The sequence below is a fragment of the Buteo buteo genome, chromosome 11 (genome assembly GCF_964188355.1).
Source record: "Buteo buteo chromosome 11, bButBut1.hap1.1, whole genome shotgun sequence".
Lineage (NCBI taxonomy): Eukaryota > Metazoa > Chordata > Aves > Accipitriformes > Accipitridae > Buteo > Buteo buteo.
The window spans coordinates 24,737,055-24,764,796 of NC_134181.1; the positions used below are offsets into that span (position 1 = coordinate 24,737,055).

Genomic DNA, 27,742 nt, shown 5'->3' on the forward strand with positions numbered 1-27,742 from the left:
TATTACACCTCAGGATGGCATCACCCCATCCCAACCGGTGACCGGCAGAGCCGCCGTGGCTGTCGTGGGTGCCATAGGCCCGTCAGTGGGTGAAATCGGGGGATCGGGGGGGGCACCCATTGCCCCCAACACCCCTCCTCCTGCCCAGCACTAGGCCTCAAAACGGGAAAGAAACCAGAAAATCGGTGGTTTTCGGTGCCGCTGTCGGCCAGGCCTCGCCCAGAGAAGCCAGCGGCTCGGCCCGACACCTCAGCGTGCCGGAGGGAACCGGTGGCGGGGCGGTGTAGCAGCGTTGCAGGCAGCTGCCTTCTCTCTCCACCCCTCCTGCCCGTCCGCCTCCTCCTCCTCCTCCTCCTCCTCCTCCTCCTCCTCCTCCTCCTCCTCCTCGTCCGGCAGTAAATCCGCCTTCCCGGCAGAGAGCCGGAGCGTGGGGTTCGGCGGCGGAGAGCAGGCCTCTGCCTGGCTGGGGAAAGAGCGGAGAAAGGAGGGAAAAAGAAGGGAAAAAGGAAAAAAGGAAGGGAAAAGGAGGAAAACGGGAGGGAGAAAGAAGGAAAAAGGAGGAAAAAAGAAGAAGGGGGAAAGGAGGAAAACAGGAGGGGGAAAGAAGGAAGAAAGAAGGTAAAAGGAGGAATAGAGAGGAATAAAGGAGGAAAGGAGGAAAACCAGGAGGGGAAAAGAAGGAAAAAGGAGGAAAAAAGAAGGAAAAGGGAGTAAAAAGAAGGAATAAAGAAGGGAGAAAGGAGGAATAAAGAAGGGAAAAGGAGAAAAAAGGAGGAATAAAGAAGGAAAAGGAGAAAAAAGGAGGAAAGGAGGAAAAAGGAGGAATAAAGAAGGAAAAACAAGGAGAAAGAAGGAAAAAGGAGAAAAAACAAGGAAAAAAGGAGGAATAAAGAAGGAAAAACAAGGAGAAAGAAGGAAAAAGGAGAAAAAAGAAGGAAAAAGGAGGAAAAGAAGGAGGGAGTGGGGAAACAACAGCAGCAAAGCAGCTGCACAGTAAGAGGGGGTCGGGGGGCTGCTGGGGGTGGTGGGGAGTTGGGTGGGTGACCCCCCCCTCCACGCCCTGGCGATGCCATAGGGCGAGGGTGACCCCGGGATGGTGGGAGCGACGGTGGCGTTTTGGGTTGTTTTGGGGCGTTTTGGGGGCAGCGGAGGTGGGTTGAGTGGGACCCTGGGGTGACCCCCAGCCCCGCCGCAGGCTCGGCTGCTGATGTTTGGGCTGCCCCTGCTGCTGGGTGGGGAAACTGAGGCCGGGCGGCAACCCAGAGCCCTCGCCGGCCTTGTCCCACCCCAGCACCCCTGGCCAGGGCTGGACTGGCCGCCTCCAGCCGGTTTTTCCAGCTCCCGGCACCTTGCCGGACGTCGATCCAGCATCTGGTGGGGCCAGTGTGGTGGGAGCGGCTGCGGTGGGTTTGGCTTGGCACCGGGCAGTGGGTTGGGGAGGTAGTGCCTGCTTCTCCTCGGTCACACCGCCGGCCTCTTGGTGGTCCTGTTTTTAAAAAGAATATTTATTTTATTTTATTTATAAAGAATATGTACATATTTATTATTTAGTTATTAAGACTATTTATTTATCAATCTACTTAGCTATCAAAAATATTTATTGTTCACTTAATAATACTACTTATTTACTTACCTATATGTCTATTTATCTATCAAGAATATTTATTTATTAATTTCCATGCTATTTATTTCTAGAGATTATTTATTTATTTATTAAGAATACTGATTTATCTATCTACTTGTCTATCAAAAATACTTGTTTGTTTCTTTACTACTACTATTTATTTATTTATCTATACATCTGTTTCATGAGAATATTTACTTATTTACCTCTGCACTACTTATTAATTAATTAATAAATAATAATAAATAAATAGACAGTTACCACTGGGCATCGTCCCTTTCCTTTTCTTTCCCCCAAGACCCCTCTGCTCCAGCCCTAGAAGAAACGGGAACGGCTCGGAGGGCACCAAGCCCCTTGATTTTCTCCTGGACTTTCGTCACCTCCCCCAAAAAACCCTTTCTCCCCCGATTTCCACCGTCCTTGGGTGTTTCCAACACCATTGCCTGCATCCCTCTCAGAACATCCCCAGCTCCCTTGGGAATACGGGGGTCTTCAAGAGGGTCACGTCTCATGGCTGTGAGCACAGCCTGTGCTGGGCGGGAGAAGGATTAGGGGCTAAGGAGATCTCCCGGTGAGCTGGCGTGTGTGGGTGGCCGTGTCGTGGCCGGGGGACTGTGGAGAGACCAGGCGGAAAACCGAGTCGAAGCTGGAGCAGCCACGCCTCTGCCTGCATGGAGTGTTTAAAAGCCAAATTTTCCAAATCTCTTGAGTATTTTGAAGCCAAATTTTCCAAATCTCTTGACTATTTAAAAGCTGAATTTTCCAAATCTGTCCGCAGGAGCATCTGTGCCGGGCTGAGTTTGCAGGAAGACCCTGGCGGAATCGCAGGACTCCGACCTCTCCCTCGCGCCGCCTTGGTTCCATTGAACCCCTCAATTCTTCCCAGGTTGGTTCGGGTTTTTTCCTCTTTCTGTACAGATGGGAGGCCGATAAAATCTGCACACATCCATGGCATTCAATTTTTTAACGGCAATGTAGAGGCATGAGCAGCCAATGTTTTATTTTTCATTATTTAAATGAATGTAAAGGGATGGGGGAGAAAAAAATCTGAGCTAAACAAGCCATACCTGGTAAACAAATTGGACTAATATATGTATTTTTTCTTGAAATACCCAAGTTTTACCTTCTAAGGGAGAGGTTTGTGATGTGGCTGTTCCTGGACGGACCCAGAGCGTTCCCAGGGGCCTGATCCGGAGCCGCTCGAGGCAGGACACCACGGTGAGGGTCCTGCTGCCACCTGCTCCAATGGAGCAGCCGCCCGAGCAGGAAGGGACGATCCCGGCCCCTTCCAGCAGTGAAGGGACCTGCCAGCTCCCTGAGGAGGCCGTCAGTGGGGAAGAAATGCCAGCTGGCGGCCGGGATAGCCCGGCACTGGATGGGCAAGCTGCCATGCCGTGCGGCGGGGAGGCGGACGTGCCTTCCAGCCCTGGCGTGGGGCAGCCAGGCTGTGCCTCACATCTCCCCTCCGATGAGCATCCGAGGGAAGATGCTCGGGAGAAGCAGCCCGCGGAGGGTGGGGGGTCCCTGCCAGGTGCCCCTGTGCCCAGCCTGGATGCCAGGGTGGTGGGGTTACCGGCTGAGCCCCCCCAAACCCGAACCCCCAGTCGGGAAGCGGAGGCAGATTTTTATTGCGTGAAGTGGATTACCTGGAAAGGCGAGCGGACGCCCGTCATCATGCAGAGCGAGAACGGGCCCTGCCCGCTCCTGGCCATCATGAACATCCTCTTCTTGCAGTGGAAGGCAAGCAGGGTTCTGGGGGGGGGGGGGGACCTGGGGGGGCTGGTAAGGGGGGATCGGGCTCTGGTCCCCCTAGATCGCTAGGGGAAGGGGCCAGGGAATGGTCCCCAGCCTCTTGGTGCTTCCAGGTGAAGCTGCCCCCGCAGAAGGAGGTGATCACAGCCGAGGAGCTGATGGCACATTTGGGTGAGCTCCCCAGGGAACCCGTCATCCCTGCCCTGCTGCCGGGATGTGCCGCGGTGTGCTGCCGTTAACCAGGTCACTGGGGCCTGACTGCGTTGCCTTGTAGGGGATTGCATCTTGTCTACCCAACCCCGGGAGCCATCGGAGGGGCTGCAGCTCAACTTCCAGCAGGTGAGGAGTGAGGTCGCCTGTCACACAGCACAAAAATTGATCCCCCCTATCTCGGGGAGCACTGGTAGCCTTGGTCTGCAAGACTTGGGGTGCCGAACCCTTCCCCAGCAAGCCCCCCCTTGTTTTTTCTCCCACCAGAACATCAATGACACCATGACGGTCCTCCCCAAGCTCTCGACGGGGTTGGATGTCAATGTGCGGTTCACGGGTGTCTCGGACTTCGAGTACACGCCCGAGTGCATTGTTTTTGACCTCCTCAACGTCCCACTCTACCACGGCTGGCTGGTGGACCCCCAGGTGAGCTGGCCCCACAGCTGTCCTGCCACGTGGCTGGTGGTTTGCATGGGTCCAGGAACACAAGGGAATGATCTGAGGCATGGTGAGACACTGGCACAGGTTGCCCAGAGAGAAACTGTGGATGTCCTGTCATTGGAAGTGTACAAGGTCGGGTTGGACAGGGCTTGGAGCAACCTGATCGAGTGGGAGATGTCCCTACCCATGGCAGGAGGTTGGACGGGATGATCTTTGAAGGTCGCTTAGAACCCAAACCCTTCCGTGATGGGTCCTTGCCCATGGTGGAAGCTGCCAACGCAGCTTCTTGGATGTCCCTGTGGTGGAGCAGTGGTCCAGCTGGTTGGGGAAGGTTCAAACTGAACCATCCTCCTCTTGCCCTGGGCTGCTGTGGGGTGGAAGGGCAGGTCCTCGCAGTCCTGGTGCTCACCCCCCCGGCCCTTCCCCTCCCTGCAGAGCCCGGAGGTGATGAAAGCTGTGGGCAAGCTGAGCTACAACCAACTGGTGGAGAAGATCATCACCTGCAAACAGGCCAGCGACTCCAGCCTGGTGAGCGAAGGTAACCAACAGCCCCCCCTGCCGTCTGGCCACCCGCTCCCCAAGGGCGGGGTGTGGACGCCCCGGCCCCGGTCCCACCCCACTCTCACCCCAGGGCTGGTGGCAGAGCAGTTCCTGGAGTCCACGGCCTCCCAATTGACCTACCATGGGCTCTGCGAGCTTACCACCACTGTCAGGGAGGGCGAGCTCAGCGTCTTCTTCCGCAACAACCACTTCAGCACCATGATAAAGCACAAGGTGCGGCTCCAGCCCCTTCCCCACCTTCCTTCGAGCTGATGGACACCCCCCGCCGACACTGGCTGCAGCCAACTGTCCCCTCTCCCCTCTCTTCAGGGCCACCTCTACCTGCTGGTGACGGACCAGGGCTTCCTGCAGGAGGAGAGGGTGGTCTGGGAGAGCCTCCACAATGTGGATGGAGACAGCTGCTTCTGCGACACCGATTTTCATCTCAGCCACACTCCGGGTAAGGAGGGGGCCACCGCGGCCCCTCTGGACCACTGGCTCCAGCAGAGACAAGTGGACCAGGTAGGGGACAACCGATGGTGGCAGGGGACGCTTGAGTCCCGTCCCAGCTCTGGGGGATGCTGCAGGGTTTGGGCCTGCTGCGCTGAGCCCCCCACCCCTCTTTCTTCCCCCCCCAGGATTACATGATCGCCCTGTCCCTGCAGCAGCAGCAGGGACAGGACCCCTCTGTGCTCAGTGACCTGGAGCTCGCTCACCAGCTGCAGCAGGAAGAGTATCATCATCATCATCAGCAGCAGCAGCAGCAGCAGCGGCAGCAGCAGGTCCCAGTGCAGGTAACCGTGTGCTCCCTACCAGAACTGCAGTGTGGGGCGCGGGTGCTTCTCACCCCCTCATGCCCCTGCTCCACCCCACCGGCCACTCCTGGGGAGGGTGGCAATGGCCCCCCTGGGGTGATGGGGGGGTTGCTACGGGTCCTCCCGCTCCCCAGCCCCCTTCTTTTGCCCCCAGGGCCGTGCGCAGCTGGGCAGCCGGCCAGCTGGAGAACGGAGACAGCGGCAGAAGCCAGACTTGGACTGCACCCTCCTATAGCACCTGGTGCCCGGCCCCCCATGGGGGGACACCCGTGGGGGCCCTGCCTCATCCCCGCTGTGGCCCCCCGCCGGATCCTGGCCAGGCTGGGGCATGTGGTGGGGGTCCCTGCAGCCAAAGCCCCCCCGACTCCCCACTCTCGTCTGTCCTCTGGGGAGATCCCACAGGGGTCCCTGGGGACATGACTGGGGGGGACACACACGCATGAGGGGGTATCCTTCCTTCCTTACCCACTGCCGGGACCACCCAAATCTTTCCAGTGGCCTTAACACGTGGGGGGTCCCAGCCGGGGGGGGTCCCACCGGTCCCTGCTCTGAGACGCGGGGGGACACGCGTCTGGGGGGGGGACGACACGCACCCCTGTGTCTGAAACGTGGCCTTAGCCTTTGGCAAATAAAGGACTTGTCCCCGTGCACACGTGTCCGGCTGCCTGGCACTGGTGGGGGCCACCACGCCCCACGGACACGCGGGTTTGGGGAGGGTTGGGGTGACGGGACCCTCCGAGGCCCACGGACACGCGGGTTCGGGCCCTGCCCTTCGTGGGGTGAAGCGGCGCGGCCGGCAGGGGGCGCTGCGCACCGGGATCGCCGCCAGCGGGGGGGCGTGTGGGGGGCGAACGGGGTCTATAGGGGGTGTATAGGGGTGCATAGGGGATGTATAGGGGGTGTATAGAGGTGTATAGGGGGTGTATGGGGGTGTATAGGGGATGTATGGGGGTGTATAGGGGGTGTACAGAGGTGTATGGAGGTGTATAGGGGTGTATGGGGGCGTATAGAGGTGTATGGGGGCATATAGGGCGTGAATGGGAGTGTTTAGGGGTGCATAGGGGGTGTATAGGGGTGTACAGAGGTTTATGGAGGTGTATAGGAGGTGTATAGAGGGTGTGTAGAGGTGTATGGAGGTGTATAGGGGTGTACAGAGGTTTATGGAGGTGTACAGGAGGTGTATAGAGGGTGTGTAGAGGTGTATGGAGGTGTATAGGGGTGTACAGAGGTTTATGGAGGTGTACAGGAGGTGTATAGAGGGTGTGTAGAGGTGTATGGAGGTGTATACAGGTGTATAGGGGGTGTATGGAGGTGTATAGGAGCTGTATAGGGGGTGAGCACGGGGTGTGCACAGGAGCGTCTCTAGGGGCATATCGGCGGAGCTTAGGGATGAGCGTAGGGCGTGCCCAGGGCTAGGTGTAGGGCTGTATCGCGGGTATGGGGATGAGCACAGGGAGCGCCTGGGGGGTCATCGAGAGGCAGCGTGGGGTGGGTCCGTCCGTCCGTCTCTCTTCCTCCTGCCCTCCGCCCCCGCCGATCCCCGTCCCGGCGATGGATTGCTCACGCCTGGCTCCCCGCCCCGCCCCGCCCCTCGGCGGGCCCCGCACCCCTCCGGGCCCTCGGCGTTGGCGGTGACGTCACTCCCGCCCGCTGCCTGGCGCGGGGCGCGCGGGGGGTGGGGGGGGGGGCGCGCGAGCGGCAGCGCGAGGCGGCGGCGGCACCGGCGGCGCGTGAGTGGGACCGGGGGACCGGGGGGGGAGGGAGGGAGAGCGGGGGGCGGTGAGAGGGCGGCCGGGGTCTCCGGTCTCCGCCGGGCACGGCCCCGCACCGGGAGGGCCGGGCCGGGCCGGGCCGCGGGGTGGGGGCTGGTTCCCGGTTCCTCACACAGACTCACCCCGACTCACCCCGTCTCCTCAACCCGCCCCGGCCCTCCCCGTTATGGCGGGTCCGGGCCTGGTGCGGAGCGGGCGGGGCAGGGCCCGCCGGGAGGCCCTACGGCGGCGGAGGGGGGGGAGGTTCCGCCCTGGAGCCCGGTGCGGTCCCCCTGGGGTTTCCCGGCCGCCCCCTCGGGCGGCTCCGTCCCTCGATCCGCCCTCCCCCCCCCCCCCCCGCCGCCCAGGGCCCGGCGGGGCCCCCCCCCGGGTTCGTCCAGCCGGGCGGGGCGGGCCGGGGCCGGGGCCGGGGCTGGAGGGAGGCGGTGACCCCCTGCCCGGCCCGCTGCGAGGCCCGGGCTGTGTCCCCACCGGGGCTGGGGTGCAGCCCCCCGCCGGGCGGGCCCCTGCCTCCTCCGGGTTTCTCCAGGCGGTGGTAATTTGGGACTCTCCCGACCGGCGAGGACACGACACCCCAGGAGCCCCCGGTTCAGGGTCCTGGCTGGGATTCGGTGCCCAGTGATGCTCCCGGCCCCGTTTTTTCCATCCATAACCTACAAATTTTAGGATTTTCTCACTTTCTAGCAGGATCTCTCCTAAAATCCCCTCGGGGCGGTCCCGGCTGACGTTACCGGGCCCCCACCCCAGCTCGGCAGCACCCGGTTCCAGCTCCTTTTCCTCCCTGGCACATCAGCAGGGGCCCAGTGTCCTGGTTTCCCCTGGGGAGAAGATGCCGCTAACCCTGACCGGGGCCTCACCCCAAGTCCTCCCACGCGCCGCCGGCCTGCCCTGCCTGCTCTGCCCGTTACCTGCCCGCCTTCCGTTTGCGGCACAGCCTTCCCATCCCGGTTAAGCGGGAATCGGGGCATGCTCCCGCCTTGGCTTGCGAAACCAGCCCCGGTGGTTCCTCTTTCCACCCTCTGCCGGAGCGAAGCCGGCTTGTCCTTCACCTAAACCTCTGCTCTGCATTGGGGATTTGCCTCCCAGGGGATGGGGACCCCTGTCGCCTCCGCCCCCCATCCCAGCCCCTTGGAACCCCGGGCTCAGCTCCCCACGGTGGGGAGGGGGAAACCGGCTTGTGCCCGATGCCAGGAGGTGCCAACGTGGAAGGGAAGGAAGAGCTGGGATGCGCTGACCCCACGGCAGGGGCGGCTTCCACACGCAGCAATGGTGACGGTGACAGCGCTGGGCTGCTTCTCCCTCCCTGTGCCCGCTGTGGTGCCCGTCGGGAACCTTTTTAAGGCACAAAGGTGCTCATTGTGCCGCCGGCAAATCCCTAATCCTGCACCGCACAGCTGCCTTGGTCTGGTTGACCAGCCAAGAGGTGGCAGTGGGCTCCATGCCTCGGTTTCCCCCCGCCGGTGTTGGGCTGTGTGCCCGGGATCAGCCCTGGGATGCGGAGACAGCGCTTGGGAGAGAAACTGTGTTGGGGGCTTCCCCCCCTCCTCTTTATCCCGCCGTGATCCCGGGGTTGTGCCTGTCCTCGGCTGATGCCATGCTGTGCGATGCTGTCAGGGAACCAGGGTGGGGAAGTCCCGGAGACCGGGAACCCGGTTACTCCCTCCCACCAGTGCCAAGGATCCATCCTACCGGTTGGAAGCAAGAGCCAGCCTCGGTTAATCATCACCTGCTGACCTCTCCGCTGCAGGGAGCAAAGTCCCTCTCTGCTCCAGCTGAGCGCCCGGCCGCTCTGTGCGGCACGAGGGGGATTTCACCAATATCTGCGGACCCTCCCTGGCGGGTGGCTGGGCTGGGGGCTCCGCCAGGAGCCGAGGTGGGGCTTGGGGCTCCGGGTCCAGCCAGGGCGTTGCAGACTGTGCTGGTGGCACTGTCCAGAGGGAGACGTGACCAGCTGCAAGCAGGGACCCATCCCCGATCCTCACTGGCCACAGCCCCTTCCTCACCACCGCCCTCTGTTTTCCTTCCCCCCCCCAGCATGTTTCAGACCTTGTACAGCTATTTTTGGTGGGAACGGCTCTGGCTCCCAGCAAACCTCACCTGGGCCGACCTGGAGGACCGGGATGGACGAGTCTATGCCAAAGCCTCTGATCTCTACATCACCCTCCCCTTGGCCTTCCTCTTCCTCGTCATCCGGCACCTTTTTGAGACGTGAGTTCCTTCCCTGGCATGGGGGGGGACCCTGATCCAGCTCTCCCTGCGCCTCGGGGGCTGCGTGTGAGGCTGGGGACATGCTGTGATGAACCCCTGGATGTGTTACCCTGTCCTCAGCCCGGCTGGGGGGTGTGTGTGTGGCTGTGGCACCCCAGGGGTCCACCTCCCACCCCAGACCACATTTAGTGCTGGGGACCTGCCCCCAGCAGCCCCGCACAAACCCGGCTTTGTGCATCCTCCGCCGCCCTTATCACGGCACGGTCGGCCACTGGCCCTGGCATTTAAGGAGCGATTTGTTGGGCAAACAATGGCGAGCCAAGGCCGGGAACAGACGGGGCTTTGTTGGGACAGCGGGAGAAGGGGGAGGCACCCTTCGCTGGGGTGGATACGGCCCTGCTGCTTTGTGGGGGGCTGGTCCCCCAACCCTGGGGTGACAGAGAGACCTGGGGGAAGTCCCCCATGGTAAAACCCACCTTGGAGAAGCAGCAGTGGGATGGGGAAACTGAGGCACCGAGTGGCTGTGGGTCCCTGGGTGGCTTTGCTGGGGCCATATCAGCCAGGTGATGCAGAAATGGGGACATTTTCTGTCCCTCCACTCCTTCTCCAGGTATGTGGCCACCCCACTGGCTGGGCTACTGAATGTCAAGGAGAAGATCAGGTTAAAAGCCACCCCCAATGCCGTGCTGGAGAAATTTTACGCTGCCACCACCAAGCACCCCAAGCAGGTGAGGGAAGGGGCGTACCCAAAAGGGGCTCATCGTGGCTGGGTTGGGGGGGCAAGCGGCAGAGCCAGGGCCCTGTGGCACAGTGGTGACGTCCCTGTCGTCCCCCAGGCTGACGTGGAGATGCTTTCGAAGAAGAGCGGTTGCACGGTGCGGCAGGTGGAGCGCTGGTTTCGTCGCCGCCGCAACCAAGACAGGCCCAGCCTGCTCAAGAAGTTCAGGGAGGCCAGGTGAGACCCCTGCACCTGGTGTCACCGTCACCCTGCGGGCCATGTCCCTGAGTGGATGGGGCTGTGGGGGCACCCGCTTGGCCGGGAGCTCCCCTGGGAGGGGGGAATATGGGGCTGGTGGGTCCGTCCTTCTCCCTCCCTTGCCCCAGTGCCCATCTGAGGACCGTCTGCTTCCTTTTTCCAGTTGGCGATTCACGTTTTACCTTATTGCTTTCATTGCTGGCATGGCTGTCATAGTGGATGTAAGTATTGGCCCCCCCCACCCCCAGCACGTGCCCGGCCCTGTTGACTCCCCCGGCCCTCTCTAACACCTCTCTGTCTCTTTTTCCTTCCTGCATACCACAGAAACCCTGGTTCTACGACCTCCGGGAGGTGTGGAAGGGATACCCCATCCAGGTGAGCGCCCGATCCTGTCCCAGCCACCATCCCATGGCCCTTCCTACCCCCAGGAGCTGCCTGGGTGATCAGAGATGGGAACTGGAGGCCCCGGGGGTGTGGGAGGGTCTCTCCAGAGTGGCACAGTGTCTCTGGCACCCATGTGGGTTTGGTTGATGCACAGAGAAGGGGTTTGCATGCCATGAGGTGCAGAAGGGTCCCCAGGACACCCATGGGTCTGGCTGGTGCCCACGGAAGGGGTCCAAACCCACCCAGGGCACGTGGAGCATCCCTCCCAACCTGTCTCTTGGGTTTCAGAGCATGCTGCCCTCCCAGTACTGGTACTACATGATTGAGCTCTCCTTCTACTGGTCCCTGCTCTTCAGCATCGCCTCTGACGTCAAGCGCAAGGTGGGCTGTGACGGTGGGACTCTCTGGGGACAGGAATGGCAGACACGGGGACAGTTTTCTTCACCCTCGTGGTGGGCATTAGGGACTGGTGGGCTGGGAGGACCTGGGGCCACGGAGGGGATCTTGGAGGCGAGAGGGATAGCGGGGGGCTGGGGGTCGGAGCTGGGCTGCTGTAACCCCTGGCTCCCCCTTTCCTGGGCGCAGGACTTCAAAGAGCAAATCATCCACCATGTTGCCACCATAATCCTCATCAGCTTCTCCTGGTTCGCCAACTACATCCGTGCAGGGACGCTCATCATGGCCCTGCATGACTCGTCAGACTATCTGCTGGAGGTACGTCCCTCTCCGCACCGCCACGGCCATGTTCCGCATCCCCTCCCTGACTCACCCCTTCTCTGCCCCCACAGTCCGCCAAGATGTTTAACTATGCCGGCTGGAGAAACACCTGCAACAACATCTTCATCGTCTTCGCCGCTGTCTTCATTGTCACCCGCCTTGTCATCCTGCCCTTTTGGTGAGTGCTGGTCGCCGGTGAATGGGTGGGGAAGCTGTGGCACGGGTTGGGGACACCCACTGGGGGTGGGGGTGCCGGTCCCTGCCCATAACAGAGCTGCTTCTCCTGGCAGGATCATGCACTGCACGGTGGTTTATCCGCTGGATCTCTACCCTGCCTTCTTTGGCTACTACTTTTTCAACTTCATGATGGTGGTGCTGCAGTCGCTGCACATCTTCTGGGCCTACCTCATCATCCGCATGGCCCAGAAGTTCATAACTGGAAAGGCAAGAGAGGGCCTGGGGATGGCTCGGGGCTCCCAATCCCGCAGGGTGACGCTGGTGCAGGGTGAAGGGGCTGTATCTGGACCTGGCCGATGGGGCTTGGGGTGGATGGAGGGTGCAGGTCTGCCCCGGGAGCAAGGTGGAGGGGAGACCCCCAAACCAGGAAGCCGGAGTGCACTTGGCTCCCCAAGTCCTGGAGAGTCCTTGGCGGGGAGGAGACCTTACTGGTTGCGATGGGGGAAACTGAGGCGCGGCAGGAAAATGGGGTGCCACTGACCAAGCCCCCTGGCTTTCCCTCTCCCGCCATAGGTTGTGGAGGATGAGAGGAGCGACCGTGAAGAGACAGACAACTCGGAGGAGGAGGAGGAGGCGGCGAAGAACGGGCCCCTCTCCAACGGCCACCCTGTCCTCAACAACAACCACCGCAAAACCGACTGAGCGCCCTCATTCTGTCTCTGCGCTGGCAGCGGCGGCCGGGGGCCCCGCTGGAGGCCAAACCCGTGAGATGACAAATCCCACCAATGCCACCCTCACGTAGCGCCAAGGTCCCCGTTCCCTCCATCCTCTCCCCTCCCTAGTCCAGCGGAGCAAACCGGGACCCCAGAGAGCCTGTCTCAGCCCCCAGCCCCCTCCGTCACCTCCTCCGGAGAGGAGCCAGGGCTCTGGGGGTGGCAACGGTTGCTGCTTCTCCGCCTCACGCTCACCGTTGGTGCCCTTTCTGCCTTTCACCTGCTGCCTTAATCCACTGTGGTGCCCTGGGACGGGCAGAGCGAGGATGGCTCCCACCAGCATCCCTCTGGGATGGCTCATTCCCCTCCTCACAGCCACCTTGGATCCGCTGTGGCTGGAGAGCTTGGCTTCAGTCCCTCGCCGGGCTCCAGCCTTGCATTATTCCCCCCTTTTCCTGACCATCCCCTTGCCAGAGGGGAGCGTGTCCTGCAGTGGCCTCTTCAAACACCGGGAAAAAGCCTTTTCCCCGACCCCCGTCTGGCTTCACTGCCGGCACCGAGTGAGGGAGGGCAGTGGAAAAGCCGAAAAGCTGGTGCAGTCCCTGCTCCACCACCCTCGGAGGGCTGGGAGGGAGGAGTGGATGAAGTCCTGGGTGTTTTAGTGGCTGAATGATGAGATGACACTATGGAAGTACGCGGGGGAAGGAAGCTGTGGGGTTTAGTCACTACTAGTGTCTCACGGAGAAGTTTAATCCCCTCATTTCTCTTCTGTAAATGGGTTTCAAGTCTCTCCCTCTCTGTGGCCTCTCCCTGTCCCTTCCCCAGCTGTAACAGGACAAATTTGCATCTGATTTTTTTTTTTTTTGTTTCTATTTATTTGGAAGATAGAAGGAGCCAGGCTTGGCTCTGCCTCCTGCATCCACCCAGGATGCAGCGAGTCCTCCCAGGGCGGAGGGGTGGGGGAAAAGGACCATTAACCAATGTCAGACCAAAATGTGTTTTGTTGTTTTTGTTTTTTAAAAAAAATAAAAGGTTAAATATATTAAAAGTTTAAAAAAACTAATAAACTTCGGTATAAAAAATAAAGGGCTTGGGCATCTTCTGTGGCTGGCACAGTGGCCCTAGCCCCGGTGGGGGTTTGAGGGTCACTGCCCCCTTTAGTTTTCATTTAGGCAGTGCTAAGAAAGTGGCCAAATTGGAGAATTTTGATAATTCCTTCCCCGCCCCCCCCCCCAAAAAAAGCTCTCCATGTCTTCAAAAACCAGCCTGGAGTGTGGGCTTCAACCGCCTGAGGAGCCCTGGCCCCGCTGCCAGAGGAGCAGCCGCCCTCCTCGCCCTGCTAGGATGACAAAGCTGCTATTCAGGTGGATGCTGAGGATGGAACTGGAGCGCAGAGGCCCTAGAAAAGTTTTTAAGGGAAAAAAAAAGGTTGTTTAGCATGATAAAAAAAAGCCTCCCTTGTGTGAGTGCTGTTGCATGGTTGGTTCGGGTGCCCGAGGGATGGGGGTGTGCGGTGGCTGGATCCTGCTTTTTGCTGCTCTAGCTCTCCCCCAGGCTGGGGTTTTGCATTTCAGCTGGCGGGAGAGGGGAGATTTGATTCCAATTTGTAAAAAAAAAAAATCTGCCTCTTTTAGCCCCTGTTCACAGGGGTTTAGTGAAGTTTATGAGCCCTGCCCCCCCCCCGCTGCCAAAAAAAAGCCAAACCCCAACGCTTGAAATTGTGCGTTACTGACGGGGGGGGGCAGGGGGGAAGAGCAAGTTTTACTTGTAGCATTGCCGGTGGTTTGTGCTGTGTCCAGCAGCCAGACCAGGCAGCAGCTCCACCCTCCCTGGCTGCCTGCAGCAGCTCTGCCCTTCCCTGCCCCCATCCGCAGGTGCCCGAATCAAGTTTGGTTTGATTGAGTCAAGTTCAAGGCTGTCTCAAATGCAATTCAGTGCCATATTTTAAGCCGAACTCTGTATTTTGAGCCTATGGTTAGATCCTAGGAGGGTGGGAGAAGGCAACTGCCATCAAATCTGCCTACTTAGCAAGGGAAGTTCAACCAGCTTCTCTTTAGTTTTAACAAGTGGAGGATTTTGTGAGTATTTGTTTTGCTAGAAGGAAGGAAAGGTGAAAATGCTTGTGGGACCTTGTTACCCTCCCTGTGCCACTGCACATCTTAACCTGCCTGGGCCCATCTGCCTCTGGCAGTTTTCCTGCAAGCCCTGTGGAAACAAGGATGAAGGAAGTGGTTAAATCCTGCTCTTTCAGGGGTTTTTGCTGTGCAAAGAGCATTTTTTTTTTAATAGAAAAACATACTTTATTGCTTTTTAACAATGAAAAGATTCTTTACAACATATCACAGTTGAAGACTGTTGGTTTTTTTTTCCCCCACTTAAATTTATGTCACTGCTATAAGCCCAGTACGAGTAGACCAATCTGGATTTACTTCCACCACCCTCGCTCCCTCCCAGTCCTATCCCAAGGCTGCATGGACATCAACAGCTCAGTCCCAACTGTGAAGCACTTCCCTGGAGTCTTGGTGAAGTGCTTCCTGCTGGAAAACCAGCAGCAATGCCCAGGGCTTTGTGTCTTAAACTTGGTGGAGAGCTGGAAGAGAGCAGGAACAGCTGCTTGTCAAGGGCTCAGGTAGGTAACGGCTTGGCTAATGGCCTTTCCGGCTGTGCTGAGGGAGAGAAGCAAAGCTCACAGCATCAGGTTTGGGCATCACCCCCCCACCGCAGCCATCACACATGTGCCAGGTTACATTTCTGTTCTGTGTCCATCTGCCACTGTAATTTTCAAGTGACCAGGAGAACTCGAAGCCACTGTGCTCAGCTTCGTAACGGTTACTATTAAACAACCACCTCTTGGGAAGAAACTTTACCCTCACAAAGGGAAAATCAGCACCAAGCCTGTGGTCAAGAGGGAGCCGGTAGGAGCATCAGGTGGGTGGGCTCACAGCAGCCGCCCTCGGCACTCGACAGCCCCGCAGCAGCACAGCAGCTGTTTGCCTTCCACGCTGCCCACTTCGTAGTTGTAATCCCACGTCAGCTCTGTGCCAGCTCGTATCCTCCTGGGAAGTAAAAAAGAAAGCACGGGCTGGGAGAAGAGGCCATTGTGAAAAGGAAGATAAGCTGGCCCTCCTGCCTGCAGAGAGCAACGCTTACTTATGACCTCTCTGGACAGGGCAGCACAGTCCAGCTTCCCCTGGGGCAAGGGTGGAGCAGCCAGCGCAGCTGCCTGTGGCTCCACCGCGAGCAAAGGGACAAAGTTCCCTGATGAATCACTCCCGCGGGGCTTCACAGAGGAGACGCCACACTTGCAGTGCCCAAGAGGCACGTGGCAGGGATTCACCACCGCCCCGCAGCGCCTGCAAGGTTTGCGACTCGAACAAGCTGGGCAGCCGGCTGCTCCATGCTTAGCTCTCCCCTGTGGAAAGGTCTAAAACTGGTGCAAATTGCACCAGAATCTCCAGCACAGAAGAGAGGTCCTCACCCAACTCATCTCCAAGCTTCTCCCCGCTCAGGCTGGTGTGAAACCAGAGACTGAGGTTACCAAGAATAGGAAACGCCCAGCCCGCACCAGTTGCGCAGCCCCGGACCAAGGAGCTGGGTCCAACCAAGCTCTGTGAACGGGCAGCCCTTCCCCAAGTGCACCAGGACTCACTTGCTGGCGAAGAAGGCGACCCAGGGGAAGCGGAGATCGTGCGTGTCCACAAAAACGTTCTGCACAAAGAGGTTAGGAATGCAGCTGTGCTGTAAGTGGAGCAGAGACAGACACAGTAAGCAAGTTCCTGCGTGGGGAGGGATGCAAACCAGCCAGCAACAAACACAAGCCTTTATGAACAAGGACCATTCCCGATTTGTCCGCTGCATCCAGCATAAGCCTGCTGAAACAGGACACACTCCCTCCCCTGCCTGCACAACCAGGGATGAGTCATAAGATCCATGCTCACAAAGGTAACGGTCACTGGAAGGACTGACTTAGCCATCATCCTGCTTACCACATGTCACGGGGCCAGAGCCAGCTGCCCTATTTCAGTTGGGGGGAGTGGATCATCCTCCCCGTCCTGCTCTTTTCCCCCTTTTTTTACTGTATTTATCTAGTCTCGGGGAAGAACAGGCCCGCTGAAAGGACAGGTCACCCCAAATACCTCCTTTTCTTCTCAGCTGCCGAGGGCCATTCCCCTTTCATCCCCTGCCAAGGGCAGTGACTCACGTTGAGGTATCGGCCCAGGTTCCCTTCCAGCTTGGCATCGATGATATAACAGGACTCCTCTCCGTCGTAGAATTGGCGGGTGGTTCTACGGACGGGTGCGCTCTCGCCCTTGTCGGCTGCTGCCATGTTGGTTGATTTGATGGCAATCCCATGAGTGGATTTCAGGGCAAAGCCTCGGGTGGATTTCACTGCCACCTGCCTCTTCACAGGACCTGCCACAAGAGAGGAGCAAACACTGCCGCATTCTCTCTGCATCTTCCAGGAGAGACCCCACAGCAGTGCTGCTGCCGCACAATGCTCTCTTCTTTCACACAGGGGTAATAAACCCCTTAGGGACGCAGCTCAGATCTAAAATACCACCCTGGGATGGCTCCTGGGAATCTTCCAGCTCTCCACTCCACCCAGCGAAGACTGGAGACCCACCATAATAAGCCTCACAGTTGGGTTTTTTTTTTGATACCCACAAATCTCTAGTACTTGAGGACTGGGTTTTGCAGTTATGTCTCAAACAGCACTTGGGGAAGCTTCAGACCTTGGTCCTTAGGCAAAGCTCAGAGGTGCTTGGAGCAGGATGCACCATGTTCACAGCTGCTATGTCCTCATCAGCCCTTCTTGGTGGTTTCTGGCCAAAATTTCTTGCTGTACTACTGTACTTTCCACCTTCAGCCCTTGTTCCTCCCCCAGCTGTCCTCACCTGACCCAGATGAGAGGTTTTTCTTGTCGTCCCCTTCCTCCTCCTCGGAGCCCGAGGAAATGGTCTGGATGTCATCACTGTCGTTGGTGGTGCCCTGGGCCTGCCCCACCACCGGCTGCCCGTTCTCCCCCTCACTGTCTGTGCTGCTTGACAGGGTCAGCACATCCTGCAGAAAGGCATTAACAGCTCCTGAGTGCAGCTTGAGTCAGGGGAGAGCATTGCTTCATCGCTCTCCAAGCAACATTTAGGGGTCCCTTTTTCCCCAGTAGTATTTTGCTCTCTTCTAGCAGAGGACCTCTGTCCCCCAGGAAGCCCTTTTGAAGTGGATCACACATGTGGACACTGCGATCAGAGCTGGAACTGGACAGAAACCCCATCTCACAGGCCAATGTCTGAAATAGCAGTGGGGTTTCAGGGGGCTGGTTAGTCCTGCAGCACCCAGACTGCCAGAGACTCGTGAGCCTGCACCATTAGGTGGTCTGGGTTTCACAAGGAAGGGAGAAGATCCCAAAAACCAAAGACGGTCCCCCAGGATAGCTTCTTAGACCCAGCTCTGCTGAGCAAGGGGTGCCTAGTGTGCTGGTATGTGAACCAAGTTGCTACATCCCATTATAAAACATGGCCCAAACCCCATGCTGTCCTCTTTTTTTTTTTGGGCTTTCAGAACCATGAAAGACCCCCACTGTCCGAAGGAAATCAACTGCTCCCCCAGGAAATCACAACTACGAACCACAAGCCCTGTGCTGGTGCTCAACTGGGAATGAAAGTGGCATAGAAACAACCCAAAGTAAGGTTCAAGGTCTTCATCAAACCAGTTTGGAGTTGAGGCAGAGCCAGGCCCACCCCTCCCAGCCCATGTCTGAAGCCTGAAGGATCACCGCTTACATCTGTGGGGGGCTGTGGGGCGAGAGAATGCCGTCTGCTCTGCAGCAGGGCGGTCTTGCTTGTCGGCCTGCGGATCCCTTCCAGTTTGGGAGGGCTCGGGTTGTAGCCATACATCCTTCCCAAGTCACTTAGCCTGTGGGGTAAAGATGAGAGTGGGTCATGCTTGCATCTCCAGGGAGATTGTCTGCAGGCCAGGCAGAGACAGAGGAAAGCTGAGAGCTGGACAAGACTGCCATCAACTCCAAGCGTTTAATTTGCCATTGGGGCACAGCCCAAACCCTCGCAACCTCTCAGTTTACTCTGGCAGCGGCATTAACAGAGTTGAGGGGCAGCCCTAGAGTTGCAGCAACTCATTCAGAATGATATTTGGAAATAAAAAGCAGGAAAATACAATTTAAGGAACCTTACCCAGGAATTTTGGTTGGATCTTCAGGTTCCTGCGGAGGGGAAAAGTACAGGAGATTAAAATCTCTCCCTCTTGGAGCACTTTCAGTGCTTCTGTGGAAACGCTCCCCAAGCACCAGCCCGGGAGTGAGAAGCCAGGTGTCCCCACCACTCAGTGTGACACCCAGTCCAGGGGGTGCTCCAGAAGGGCCAAGTTATGACCGCAGGTCTCCCACCCTCCACATCCCACACAGCAGGTCTCCGAGTCCCCTCTCCAGAGTGGGGGGTGGACAGAGACCACCTCCATCTCCCTGCTGTCACATCCCACACAGCAGGTCTCCGAGTCCCCTCTCCAGAGCAGGGGGTGGACAGAGACCACCTCCATCTCCCTGCTGTCCCCAGCCCTGCCTGAGCCCTCGCCACACCACCGCAGGTACCCCAGCAGGTGGTGGCTCCCTCTCTCAGGGCTGCACAGGCACATAGCGCCCAGGGCAGGAGGGATTTTAGCTCAGCTCCTGCTGAGCAACTTCTTTGTAGCCTCGTGCCACAACTTCCCTCGGGAAGGGGAAAGGCACCTCCTTACCCCGCCACAGTGGGCAAAGGCCAAGTAAGCAGGGCAAGGGGACACCAAACAGCACCACGGTCCACCTAGTCATGTTGTATGGGTAGAAAAGCCATTTGAGCAAGAGCATGGCTGAGGAACATCTCTGTGTCTCCATTTCCTCATCCATGCCCCCAGGGCAGGGGGCAATACTCATCTGCCAGTCCCACAGCCCTCCCTTACATCTTTCTTTAATGCCTTTGACTCTCCATCCAGGTCACCCAGGGCAGCAGCACAGGCTTTCTCTCTCTCACACGGGAGCTCCGTCTTGCTGGCCTTGGCTTCGCCGCTTTCACTCATCTTGAAGGAGGAGGCACTGTCATTGTCCTGAAAGCTGTCAGACATGCTGTTGGAGCTCAGCCACGAGGCCACTTTGTTCTTGGAGGTCTCCTCCGACACCGGCAGCTTACAGGAGACAGCTACCACCGTCTCATCATGGCTGATTTGCCGGGTGAGCCCTGAGTCCTTGGAGGCTGTCTCCGACAGCCCATTCTCCTTCTGGCCCCGGGTCTGCCGTCGCGTGGCATAGCTGCGCCATACTGAGCTGGTGCTGAAGTCCTCGTCCTTGCAGAAGTTGTCATCAGAGCTGTCCTCGTTGGACTCCTCCTGCTCCTCAGTGCCTGTATTGTCCTCTTCTTCGTCCTTGAGGTCCACCCCGCTGCTGTCAGAAGAGCATTTTGCATCGCTCTCATAGCCCTCCTTGAAGTTCTCCACACTCTCAATGTGATCCAGGTTTGCAAAATACTCGTCACCCATCTCTAACCCCTCTTTGTCGGCAAAGTCATCCGTGAGGATTTTCCCTGGTGGGGGGGGGGGGAATAGAAAACTAAGTGTGAGTTTTCCGTGATGACATTCCTGTCCCATAAATTTTATCCTCCCCAAAGGCTCCTTGAGGAGCAAACAGGACTGACACCAACTTATTCCAAAGCTGGGCTGGGAAAGGACAACGTATTACCCTGATACTCGAGCTAATGAAAATCTGAAGCAGGTGGCTGATCTAAAGCGGGCCCTTGCTAACATCTAGGCTTCCAGCAAGAAAAGCTTTCAACAGCAATTCAAATAGGGTGACTGCTTTTCCTCTGAAGGGCTCAAGATGAGGGTGTAACGCAGAGGCAATATTAAGGGCAAGAAACCAGGGCACCAGAACTCAGGCAATGCCCACGGTTAGTTTCATTTCAGAATAAACGCAACGATACTGCGCAACTTCTGCATTTTATTGGTTTGTGCCGATGCCCCAGCGACTGGTTTGATGTAAACAGGAAGCAGGTATGTGTTGATTCACCCTCAGTGTGCAGAAACAGGTTTGGGGATCCGAGCACTTCTCTGGACACTGGCACTGCAGACACAGGTTTCTGCAGCATCTTGTTTCAGAGTTGAGCAAGGGAGGGGCATCAATCAGGAAATCAAAGTGCTGCAAGTTTACCATCTAAGTCTTCACTTTCCTGTCCCCTTAACGAGCACAGGAAGAGCTTCACACCCATTCTGCTGGGTTTTGCATTTTGCAATAAACAAAGCCTAGATCTCAGGCCTGACACAAGCTTGACACAACCAGATCTTTTCAAATACTCATTCCCCCCACCCTTAACCAGAACAAAGCAGATTCATATCTGAGTATATGTGACCACTGGGAAGAGCACTGGCTCAACAGAGGCTTTTCATTCACAGCACCTGTTTCAAAACTAAGAGGCTTCTACCTGCTTGTTCAGCAGGGTGAGATCCTACCTGCGTAAATGCAGACAAAAGAGCCTTTAGCAATGTCATCAAGGCAGCGAATGCCCCAGCCTTTGTTCTGCGTCTTGAATAACTGCAGGCGGACTTGGAGCCCGTGTTGGACCAGGCGGTTGGTGCACATGTTAATGTTGCACTTGCACCTCTTGTTACACTCGTAAACTCTGAAAGAAAGAACAGTGACATCTTCCTTGATAAAGCAATATCCCAAGACTTGGTGTTATACCAGTAATGATGCAAAGGGACTTGCAGCAGCAACTTAAAGCTCAGCAGAGTAGGGAGAGCGTAGTTGCCAGGTATTACGGTAACACACAGAGATCCTGGGCCACACATTAGCAGATGGATCAAGAACAGAGGCAGGTTTTCAGTATCTGCTCTTAGCTCTGGGAAATACTGCCTCTCTGATAGCATCAGAGGCCATGTTTCTGGGGTTGGTATTTGTAAGGCAAGGAGAAGATGCAGCTTTACTTACCCTGTCGGGAGGCATTCTTCCAGCCTTTTGTGCTGGTATCCTGAATTGGGGTTGATCTGCCCGCCCGGGGTGCAGCCAGTCGCTTGGACTGTCAGCTGGTGACAGGCACATTTTGATCTAGAGAGACACACAGAAAAACCCACCCATGCCCCAGAAATTAGTTTTACACACCGGTTTTGCAGAAAGGAAAAGAAAGCACAACTTTCTGCATGCGTATACGCAGAGATGGGCACACAGGGCTTGACTTGGAGTCAAACCTGCAACCAACCAGAGCTGCAAGGGCTTATAGTCCAGAGCAGATCCACCTTGGGCTGTTATCAGGACAGGCAGTGTGCCGTCCCCCACCCTCCAGGCTCAGCAACACACAAGGGGTCACCTACTTGTCTCTGCAGCCGTCTTTGCAATCGCAGCCCACAAGGAACTCCCAGCTGGTGTTGATGTAAACCCCTTTGCCAGGGATGCGTTCTTTGCTGTAGGCCACCTGTGGAGGGGGGGTGTTATCAATCTCGTTGACACAGGACAGCGGCACATCCTCCCTGCCCTTGGTAATGTCTGCGATGTAGTAGTAGGGTTTGTAGGGCTGGAACTTGCGATCCACCAGCACATACGGGTCCAGGCAGAACATCTCCAGGAACAGAAAGTCGCAGTCTGTCTCAAAAAGGTAGCGTTCGATCTCCTGCATGGTTCTCAGGCACAGCCCACAGGGCGTCTTGTAGAGGACATGGAAGCCCATCTTGCGGTTAACCCGTCGGCGGGCTGTCATCCGTCGGAAGTCATAGAGCAGCGGGATGAGCAGGGGGTTCTTGCTGCGGTACTGATCGCTGCGGATGGGACGGACGCGGGACAGGCAGGTGTAGCTGCAGACGTGTGGCAGGTAGAAGAGTTTCTCCAGCGGGGCTCGGTAAGAGGGCTCGTTGGGCACGCGGTCCATCATGCCGTGGAAGGACTGTGCTGTGCCACTGCCTGCCTGGCCACTGGAGAGCCTGTTACAGGAAAAGGGATACACTGAGCAACTGCGGCTTAAGGAAGAGTGGTGCTTTCTCCTCAAACTGCAAAGGGATTTTAGGCCCTTAATTCCTATCAAAGCAGCTGCTAGTTACACACTGGGACACCCTGTTGGCTTTGCTGCTTAGTCCAATTAGACATAAACCCCAACATCCCTGGGGAGCAAGCCTGGGCAGGCCCCAAAGGGAGTGTTACCAGCAGCAGAGAACACAAAAAAAAACCCAAATCAGAACTAGGGAAGCAAAAAGAAGTGCAAGCTGGTTGTGGTCTCAGAACTGGGATCAACAGCTTCTGTGCTGTGCATTGATTGCCACAAAGCAACCACTGTGGAAAAGCCACCTGCAGATTTATGTTAATAGCAGCTTCCCCCTGACCCTGGAAAGCTTGTAGTAACAGGACTCCTCTAAAAACAAGCAGGATCAGAGGCTTTGGCCAGGGTCCCACTGGGGTAAGTTCTGGTCAGAACTGATAAGAGACCCTCCAAGCAAAAGCCGCCAACAAAACGTAACAAACAGTTGTCTGGGAGGGAGAACAAGGTAAGAGGAAGACAAATGCTCAGGACGTGACAAGTTGGCAAATAAAGGTGTTAGTCCATAATAAAATAGACCTGCACTAAACCAAACAAGCCCCAAATCTGTACCAGCATCCCAAACTCTCACAAGGATGCAGGGATATCGCTGCATTTGTTGTAAGTGTGAACAAGCTTTGCTTACCGATGCTGCTGGGATGCACCAGTCCTTCCCACCGGAGGTGTATCACTTAGGACAGGTGAAGAAGGTGATGACTGCCCAGAGCCTACGGAGCCAGGACGGAAGGAAGTGCTTTTCTTGGCCACTTGCTTTCTTGACTGGGCCAGCTGACTGTCAGAGCATCTGCACAAGGGAAGAAAGGAGGCGATTTGCAAGATGCACATGCTCACACAACTGGTAGGATTTAGACAGACAGGGGCAGTCAAAATAACATTCCCCCGCAGAAGTCAGCAACAGTGCCCCATCCAAGAGAAGCCAAGCAGATTTTTTCCGAACGAGTGTTTCCTAACTCATTTCTGACTCCTTGTGCTACAGCGATCCCACAACAACCCCAACCAAATACCAGAACTCAGCTACATTTAAAAGTAACTCCTGACATACTGCCATTTCGAAGTGAGGCATGGGAGTGAGAGGGAGTGTAATGACGATGTCCAAGGCCTTCATTTCAGGAAGCCGGACAAACCAGTACATGAAGAAACCTCTGCAATAGCAGAAACAAGAGTTTACAGAGGCTCAATCAGTGCAACAGTACTGAGCAGTGGGAGGAACAAGAAGTACAGAGGACTCTCTTGTCCATAGCAAGTAACAAGATAAGATTGTACAAGGGAATGTAATAACATTACTGACAAAAGGGCTGTGAGGGGCTCCCAAACACCTCTGCAGCCCAACACACAACATTGGGTAGGTGGGAGGCACCTGGAAGACTCTGCCCTCACATTCTGAGAAAACAATAATGGAGGTTTTCAATCCATTTATACCGATTAAAGAGAAGAACACCCCAAACCAGCCACTGGTTTTCCTGCAAGTGGAAGAATGTAACTTATGTTATCAGGGCAGAAAGGGAGGAGACAGTGACAGCAGGAGGGGACAACTGTTTCTGCAAACATCTGCCTTAAAAGCAAGGTGTTAACACACACTTCAAAATTCAAGAGCAAGAGAAATAAGCTTCCATCAGCAGGCTTTAAACAGTCAGAAATGGCCAACAGCAGCTCCCTGGCACCTGGAACTTGAAAGTGAGACTAGAGAGGGAAGAGTACTGGGCCTTCCTCAGAGTAAACAAAACACCAGAGTGAAGAAACCATTCTCTCAGTTTTAATAAGCTAAAACCAATGTGTTTTTAACCCAACAACATTCCTTGGAACAGCAGGGACATGGATACAGTACACTGCCTTCAGTCAATGTTAAAAAACAGTTGTCTTTAAGCAGTTCACTATTTAACAGCAGGGCAGGGAAACAGCTGTAGTGTCTGCTTGCATTAGACCTGAAAACAAGATCCTAAAGTTAAAGCCTCTGTGGGGACTGTTAAATGGAAAAGGAGAGATTCAGCAGCCAGCGAGACTGCAGGCTGGCTGATTGCTGCAGTCCAACTTTATTGTCTTCATGCCATGTCATTGCACATCCTTCCTACACCCTCGACAGCTCAGGGTGCCCTAGTGTTAGGGCAACAGCCCAGCTCTTCCTCTGTTCACAAGTGGGGCCCTAGACTGACGGCAGAGGAGCCAGTGTTGCGTTTCTCACGCTCATTTCTCATGACCTCCTTCAGCACCGGCCTCTCTTCTTGGGTATGTAAGAAATAAGGAACAAGGCTATTTTGGCTTCAGTTCTCAAGTCTTGGTCAGAATGGCACAGGAGGAGCATTTCCAAGTCAGCACCCGCATCCAGGGGCACAATGGGTCATATTGCACTGGTACTTGGAGAGGAACCCCCTCTGAGACTGGAGGCTGGGGGCAGGCAGGGCTTCTTAGATGCTGCTACACCTAGAGAGCATCCGGTGAATAAAGATTTACTTGCTGCACAGGTTCCTTACAGCTGGGACATCTCCTTTCTCCCGTTTGCCCATGTGACAAGGCACAGTCACAGCAGAAAACATGCTGGCAGGGGGCCAGGCGTCCATAAGTTCGGATGGGAAATCCACAGTGATGACAAAACTGAACCGCGGCAGCATCTCTCTCCCCTAGAGAGTTATTAAAGTCCCTGAGCACGTGCCCAGGTACCCTGGTGTTCTCCAACATGCTCCCTTCATCGCAAGGCCGAGTTCCTCCTTCATCCAGGCCTCCTTCAGCACTAGCCCGCACCTCCGAAAACGTCTCGCTTGGGCCCCTGGTGGCAGGAGGCATGTGTGCGACTTGGTCGTGGCTTAGCTTTACCAGGCTTGGTCCGTGACCACCGAGACCAACCACTGATCCTGAGTTCTCAGTGCCTTGTAAGTCATTGAGGTCTGCGAGCAGGTCAGTCCAAGTGGAGGAATACAAGGCAGCCGGGGGCCAGTGCCTGGATCGTGACACGAGGGAGCAATTCAGATTTTCAGAAGAGAAGGAGCAAACGTTCTAACTTGGAAATAAATCAAGTGCTTTAGCCCTGAGTAAGAACATGGCATTTGGCTCAGGGGGTGCTGGGCTGTCAGCTCTCCCGCCCCCAATTAGTCATCCAGCAGCCTTTATCTATAGTTTCCCCCAGAAGCATGACTAAAACTGATTTGTGTAACCAGGAAACAAGCCTAGTCATGGAGGAAACCTGCACCTGAGGATTCCTCTACACAGAAAGGGTGGCGCCTGAAGGAGCTGAGCACTGGAGATGAAATGCAAAGGAGATAGTGGTGGAAGCAGAGAACAGACTCAAGTACTTACTCCATCTCAGCAGGCTGTGGAGAAACGGACTGTGCAGCCAGCGAGGCTGCCTGCATTTGCTCTAAAGGTTTGTACTGGGTACCAGCTCCCGTTAAATCTTGCGTATATTGTACTACAGGCCCTTTGCTCCTGACAGCACCTGGTGGGGAAGGGGAAAAAGCAAAGTATCAACAGGAAAAGCCTCCACCATTAGCCAAAGTTTCTTGTACTAGCCATAAAATATTGATTTAGCCGCTGAAGGCAACCAGAACAGAAGTATTTGCAGTTAACACTGGGTCACTGGCTGAGCTCTGAGTCACAGCCAGTCACCCCAAACAGATTCTGGCCACTTCACACAACTGCAGTCTGGTTTTGTGGCATCTTTATGCCAGGAGAAAAAGACTACTGTAAATCTTAAATCTCCAGGAGTTCTGCTAAAAAAACCTCACCAAAACCCAAAACAACCCACACGCCCCCACCAACCCATAATGCGTTCATTCAAATTCCAGGATACAAATTAAAACAAAAAGATGCCACATACCGACATTGGGACGAGTCCTTGCTTGTCCACTTTGCTTCTTTTCTTGGGTGGAGGCTGTGGAAGTTTTCATGCTGAACATGGGCTCAAGGCGTGTGGAACCTCGGTAAATCCACTCACAACGTTTGTCATCCTGCAGCAAGGAGAAGGCAACACTCACAGCACCTATGGCAAGAACTTCCAGGGGCACCATACAAGCCTGGGAGACAGCAGTGTGCTTTTACGGTGAGCAGAATCAAATGGAAAGGAGGCAAAGCATTGACCTGAAGGCTCTTGAAAGACCATGCAGCCAAGAGAGGACAAAGGCAGTAATTCATCATATCTGGGGGAACACTGAATACAAACCGAATCTAGAAAGAGGTCCAATACCAACCCCTCAAACCTCAAACACAGTTCTATTCTTAGCCCAACAACTGACTAACAAGGCACTGTTGGAGAAACTAGACTCCCTCAGGGGACAAGCTAACTCCTCAGCACAAACTGAATCTGCTCTAAGACAGGGAGGTTAAATTTGCAAGCGCACAATGTCTTCCACAGCCCCAGTGGCCATGCAGTTATCTAGACAGAAAGGCAGCCAAGCGGGCACAGATAGTATGGCTGCTCCCTTTCTGCAATTTGTAGAATATGAGCAAGCCGAATATTGCAGCTTCTGCTCAGTTTCTCTCCTGCTTCTCAAACCAGCACTTGTATTTGGACAGTAGACATGGCTAGGTGTTCACATCAAGGAAGGGACCAGGATAGAATGATGATGCAGGTAAAGGATTTTGCTTCTTATTCATCTACCACTTTAAAATTTCACACGTGAAATGCTTTAAAAGGCTTTTGAAGCTTTTGTTGTGCAAGTGGAAGAGTCTCACCATCACATCAGTGCACAGTAGAAATTGGCAGTCTACCTACTAAGCAAAATACCTGCTTGCTCCAGGACCCTGTCTGACATTAGCAAGGAAACTGGACTTCGTCAGCCCCCCCCCCCACCTCCAACTCAAATTTAAGCCCATCTTCCCTCTCTAATGGGAGAAAGGAAATTGCCCTACCAGGAAAAGGATTTTGACCAGACTGCCATCCACTTCTTCCACTCTGGATTTCCACCAGGTCCCTTCCCACTCTGTTTTGATCAGTTGGCCATTCTTCAGCAGCACCATGGGGCGGTTGGGGTAGGCCGTGATGTACTCCTCAATGAAATCACGACAGGAAACATCCTCTATGTCTTCCCAGGTCTTTTTCACTGTTCAGAAAAGGATGGATGGGAGAAAGGGAAGAGGAGGAAAGACTCTTACAAAGAGAATCTTTAATTCTTTTTTAAAGAGATCCTAGATGGATTTTTACCTAAGAACAATAAAGCAGCAATGCCAAGTGGCCGGATTTTTGGTGGTAGGGCATCCAGCCATGTTAATGCACCCAGAGTGCAAGAAGTCACAGCACACTCACTCTGCCAGTAATAAACCACTACTTCCTCCAGCTTCATATGCAAATGTCTACAGGCACAGCACTGGAGAGGACACGCAGTCTGTCCCCTGTCTTTTGAGCCAGGCTCTGTCATATACCCAGAG

General features: G+C 55.8%; 3 protein-coding genes across 5 annotated transcripts in view; 2 read left to right on the forward strand and 1 right to left on the reverse strand.

Moving 5' to 3' along the window:
- The first annotated feature begins 200 nt into the window (after positions 1-200).
- On the forward strand, positions 201-6,024 carry MINDY1 (MINDY lysine 48 deubiquitinase 1). 2 transcript variants are annotated; one of them, XM_075040736.1, is made up of 11 exons: positions 201-993; positions 2,403-2,510; positions 2,742-3,364; positions 3,490-3,547; positions 3,651-3,715; positions 3,854-4,012; positions 4,463-4,565; positions 4,659-4,801; positions 4,898-5,089; positions 5,206-5,361; positions 5,537-6,024. In XM_075040736.1, exons 3-11 carry the CDS (start codon positions 2,870-2,872, stop codon positions 5,615-5,617), a joined length of 1,452 nt encoding a protein of 483 aa, XP_074896837.1. In that variant the 5' UTR covers positions 201-993; positions 2,403-2,510; positions 2,742-2,869; the 3' UTR covers positions 5,618-6,024. The 2 variants fall into 2 exon arrangements, with proteins under 2 accessions (XP_074896837.1, XP_074896838.1); XM_075040737.1 differs by having other exon boundaries at positions 204-993; positions 2,742-2,842.
- A 954-nt stretch (positions 6,025-6,978) lies between these two features.
- On the forward strand, positions 6,979-14,362 carry CERS2 (ceramide synthase 2). 2 transcript variants are annotated; one of them, XM_075040735.1, is made up of 11 exons: positions 6,979-7,112; positions 9,189-9,362; positions 9,973-10,090; positions 10,199-10,317; positions 10,502-10,559; positions 10,663-10,713; positions 11,011-11,103; positions 11,308-11,436; positions 11,511-11,617; positions 11,730-11,883; positions 12,190-14,362. In XM_075040735.1, exons 2-11 carry the CDS (start codon positions 9,190-9,192, stop codon positions 12,316-12,318), a joined length of 1,131 nt encoding a protein of 376 aa, XP_074896836.1. In that variant the 5' UTR covers positions 6,979-7,112; position 9,189; the 3' UTR covers positions 12,319-14,362. The 2 variants fall into 2 exon arrangements, with proteins under 2 accessions (XP_074896836.1, XP_074896835.1); XM_075040734.1 differs by lacking the exon at positions 6,979-7,112 and having other exon boundaries at positions 7,555-9,362.
- Positions 14,363-14,603: 241 nt separating this feature from the next.
- Positions 14,604-27,742, reverse strand: part of SETDB1 (SET domain bifurcated histone lysine methyltransferase 1) — an 18,448-nt gene continuing 5,309 nt past the window's right edge. The window contains 14 exon segments of the mRNA XM_075040739.1: positions 14,604-15,385; positions 15,979-16,067; positions 16,531-16,742; positions 17,225-17,390; positions 18,110-18,242; positions 18,518-18,546; positions 19,278-19,894; positions 20,817-20,986; positions 21,295-21,411; positions 21,675-22,277; positions 23,013-23,171; positions 25,676-25,814; positions 26,196-26,325; positions 27,227-27,417. Coding sequence (XP_074896840.1) covers positions 15,268-15,385; positions 15,979-16,067; positions 16,531-16,742; positions 17,225-17,390; positions 18,110-18,242; positions 18,518-18,546; positions 19,278-19,894; positions 20,817-20,986; positions 21,295-21,411; positions 21,675-22,277; positions 23,013-23,171; positions 25,676-25,814; positions 26,196-26,325; positions 27,227-27,417 — 2,873 coding nt within the window. The 3' untranslated portion in view covers positions 14,604-15,267.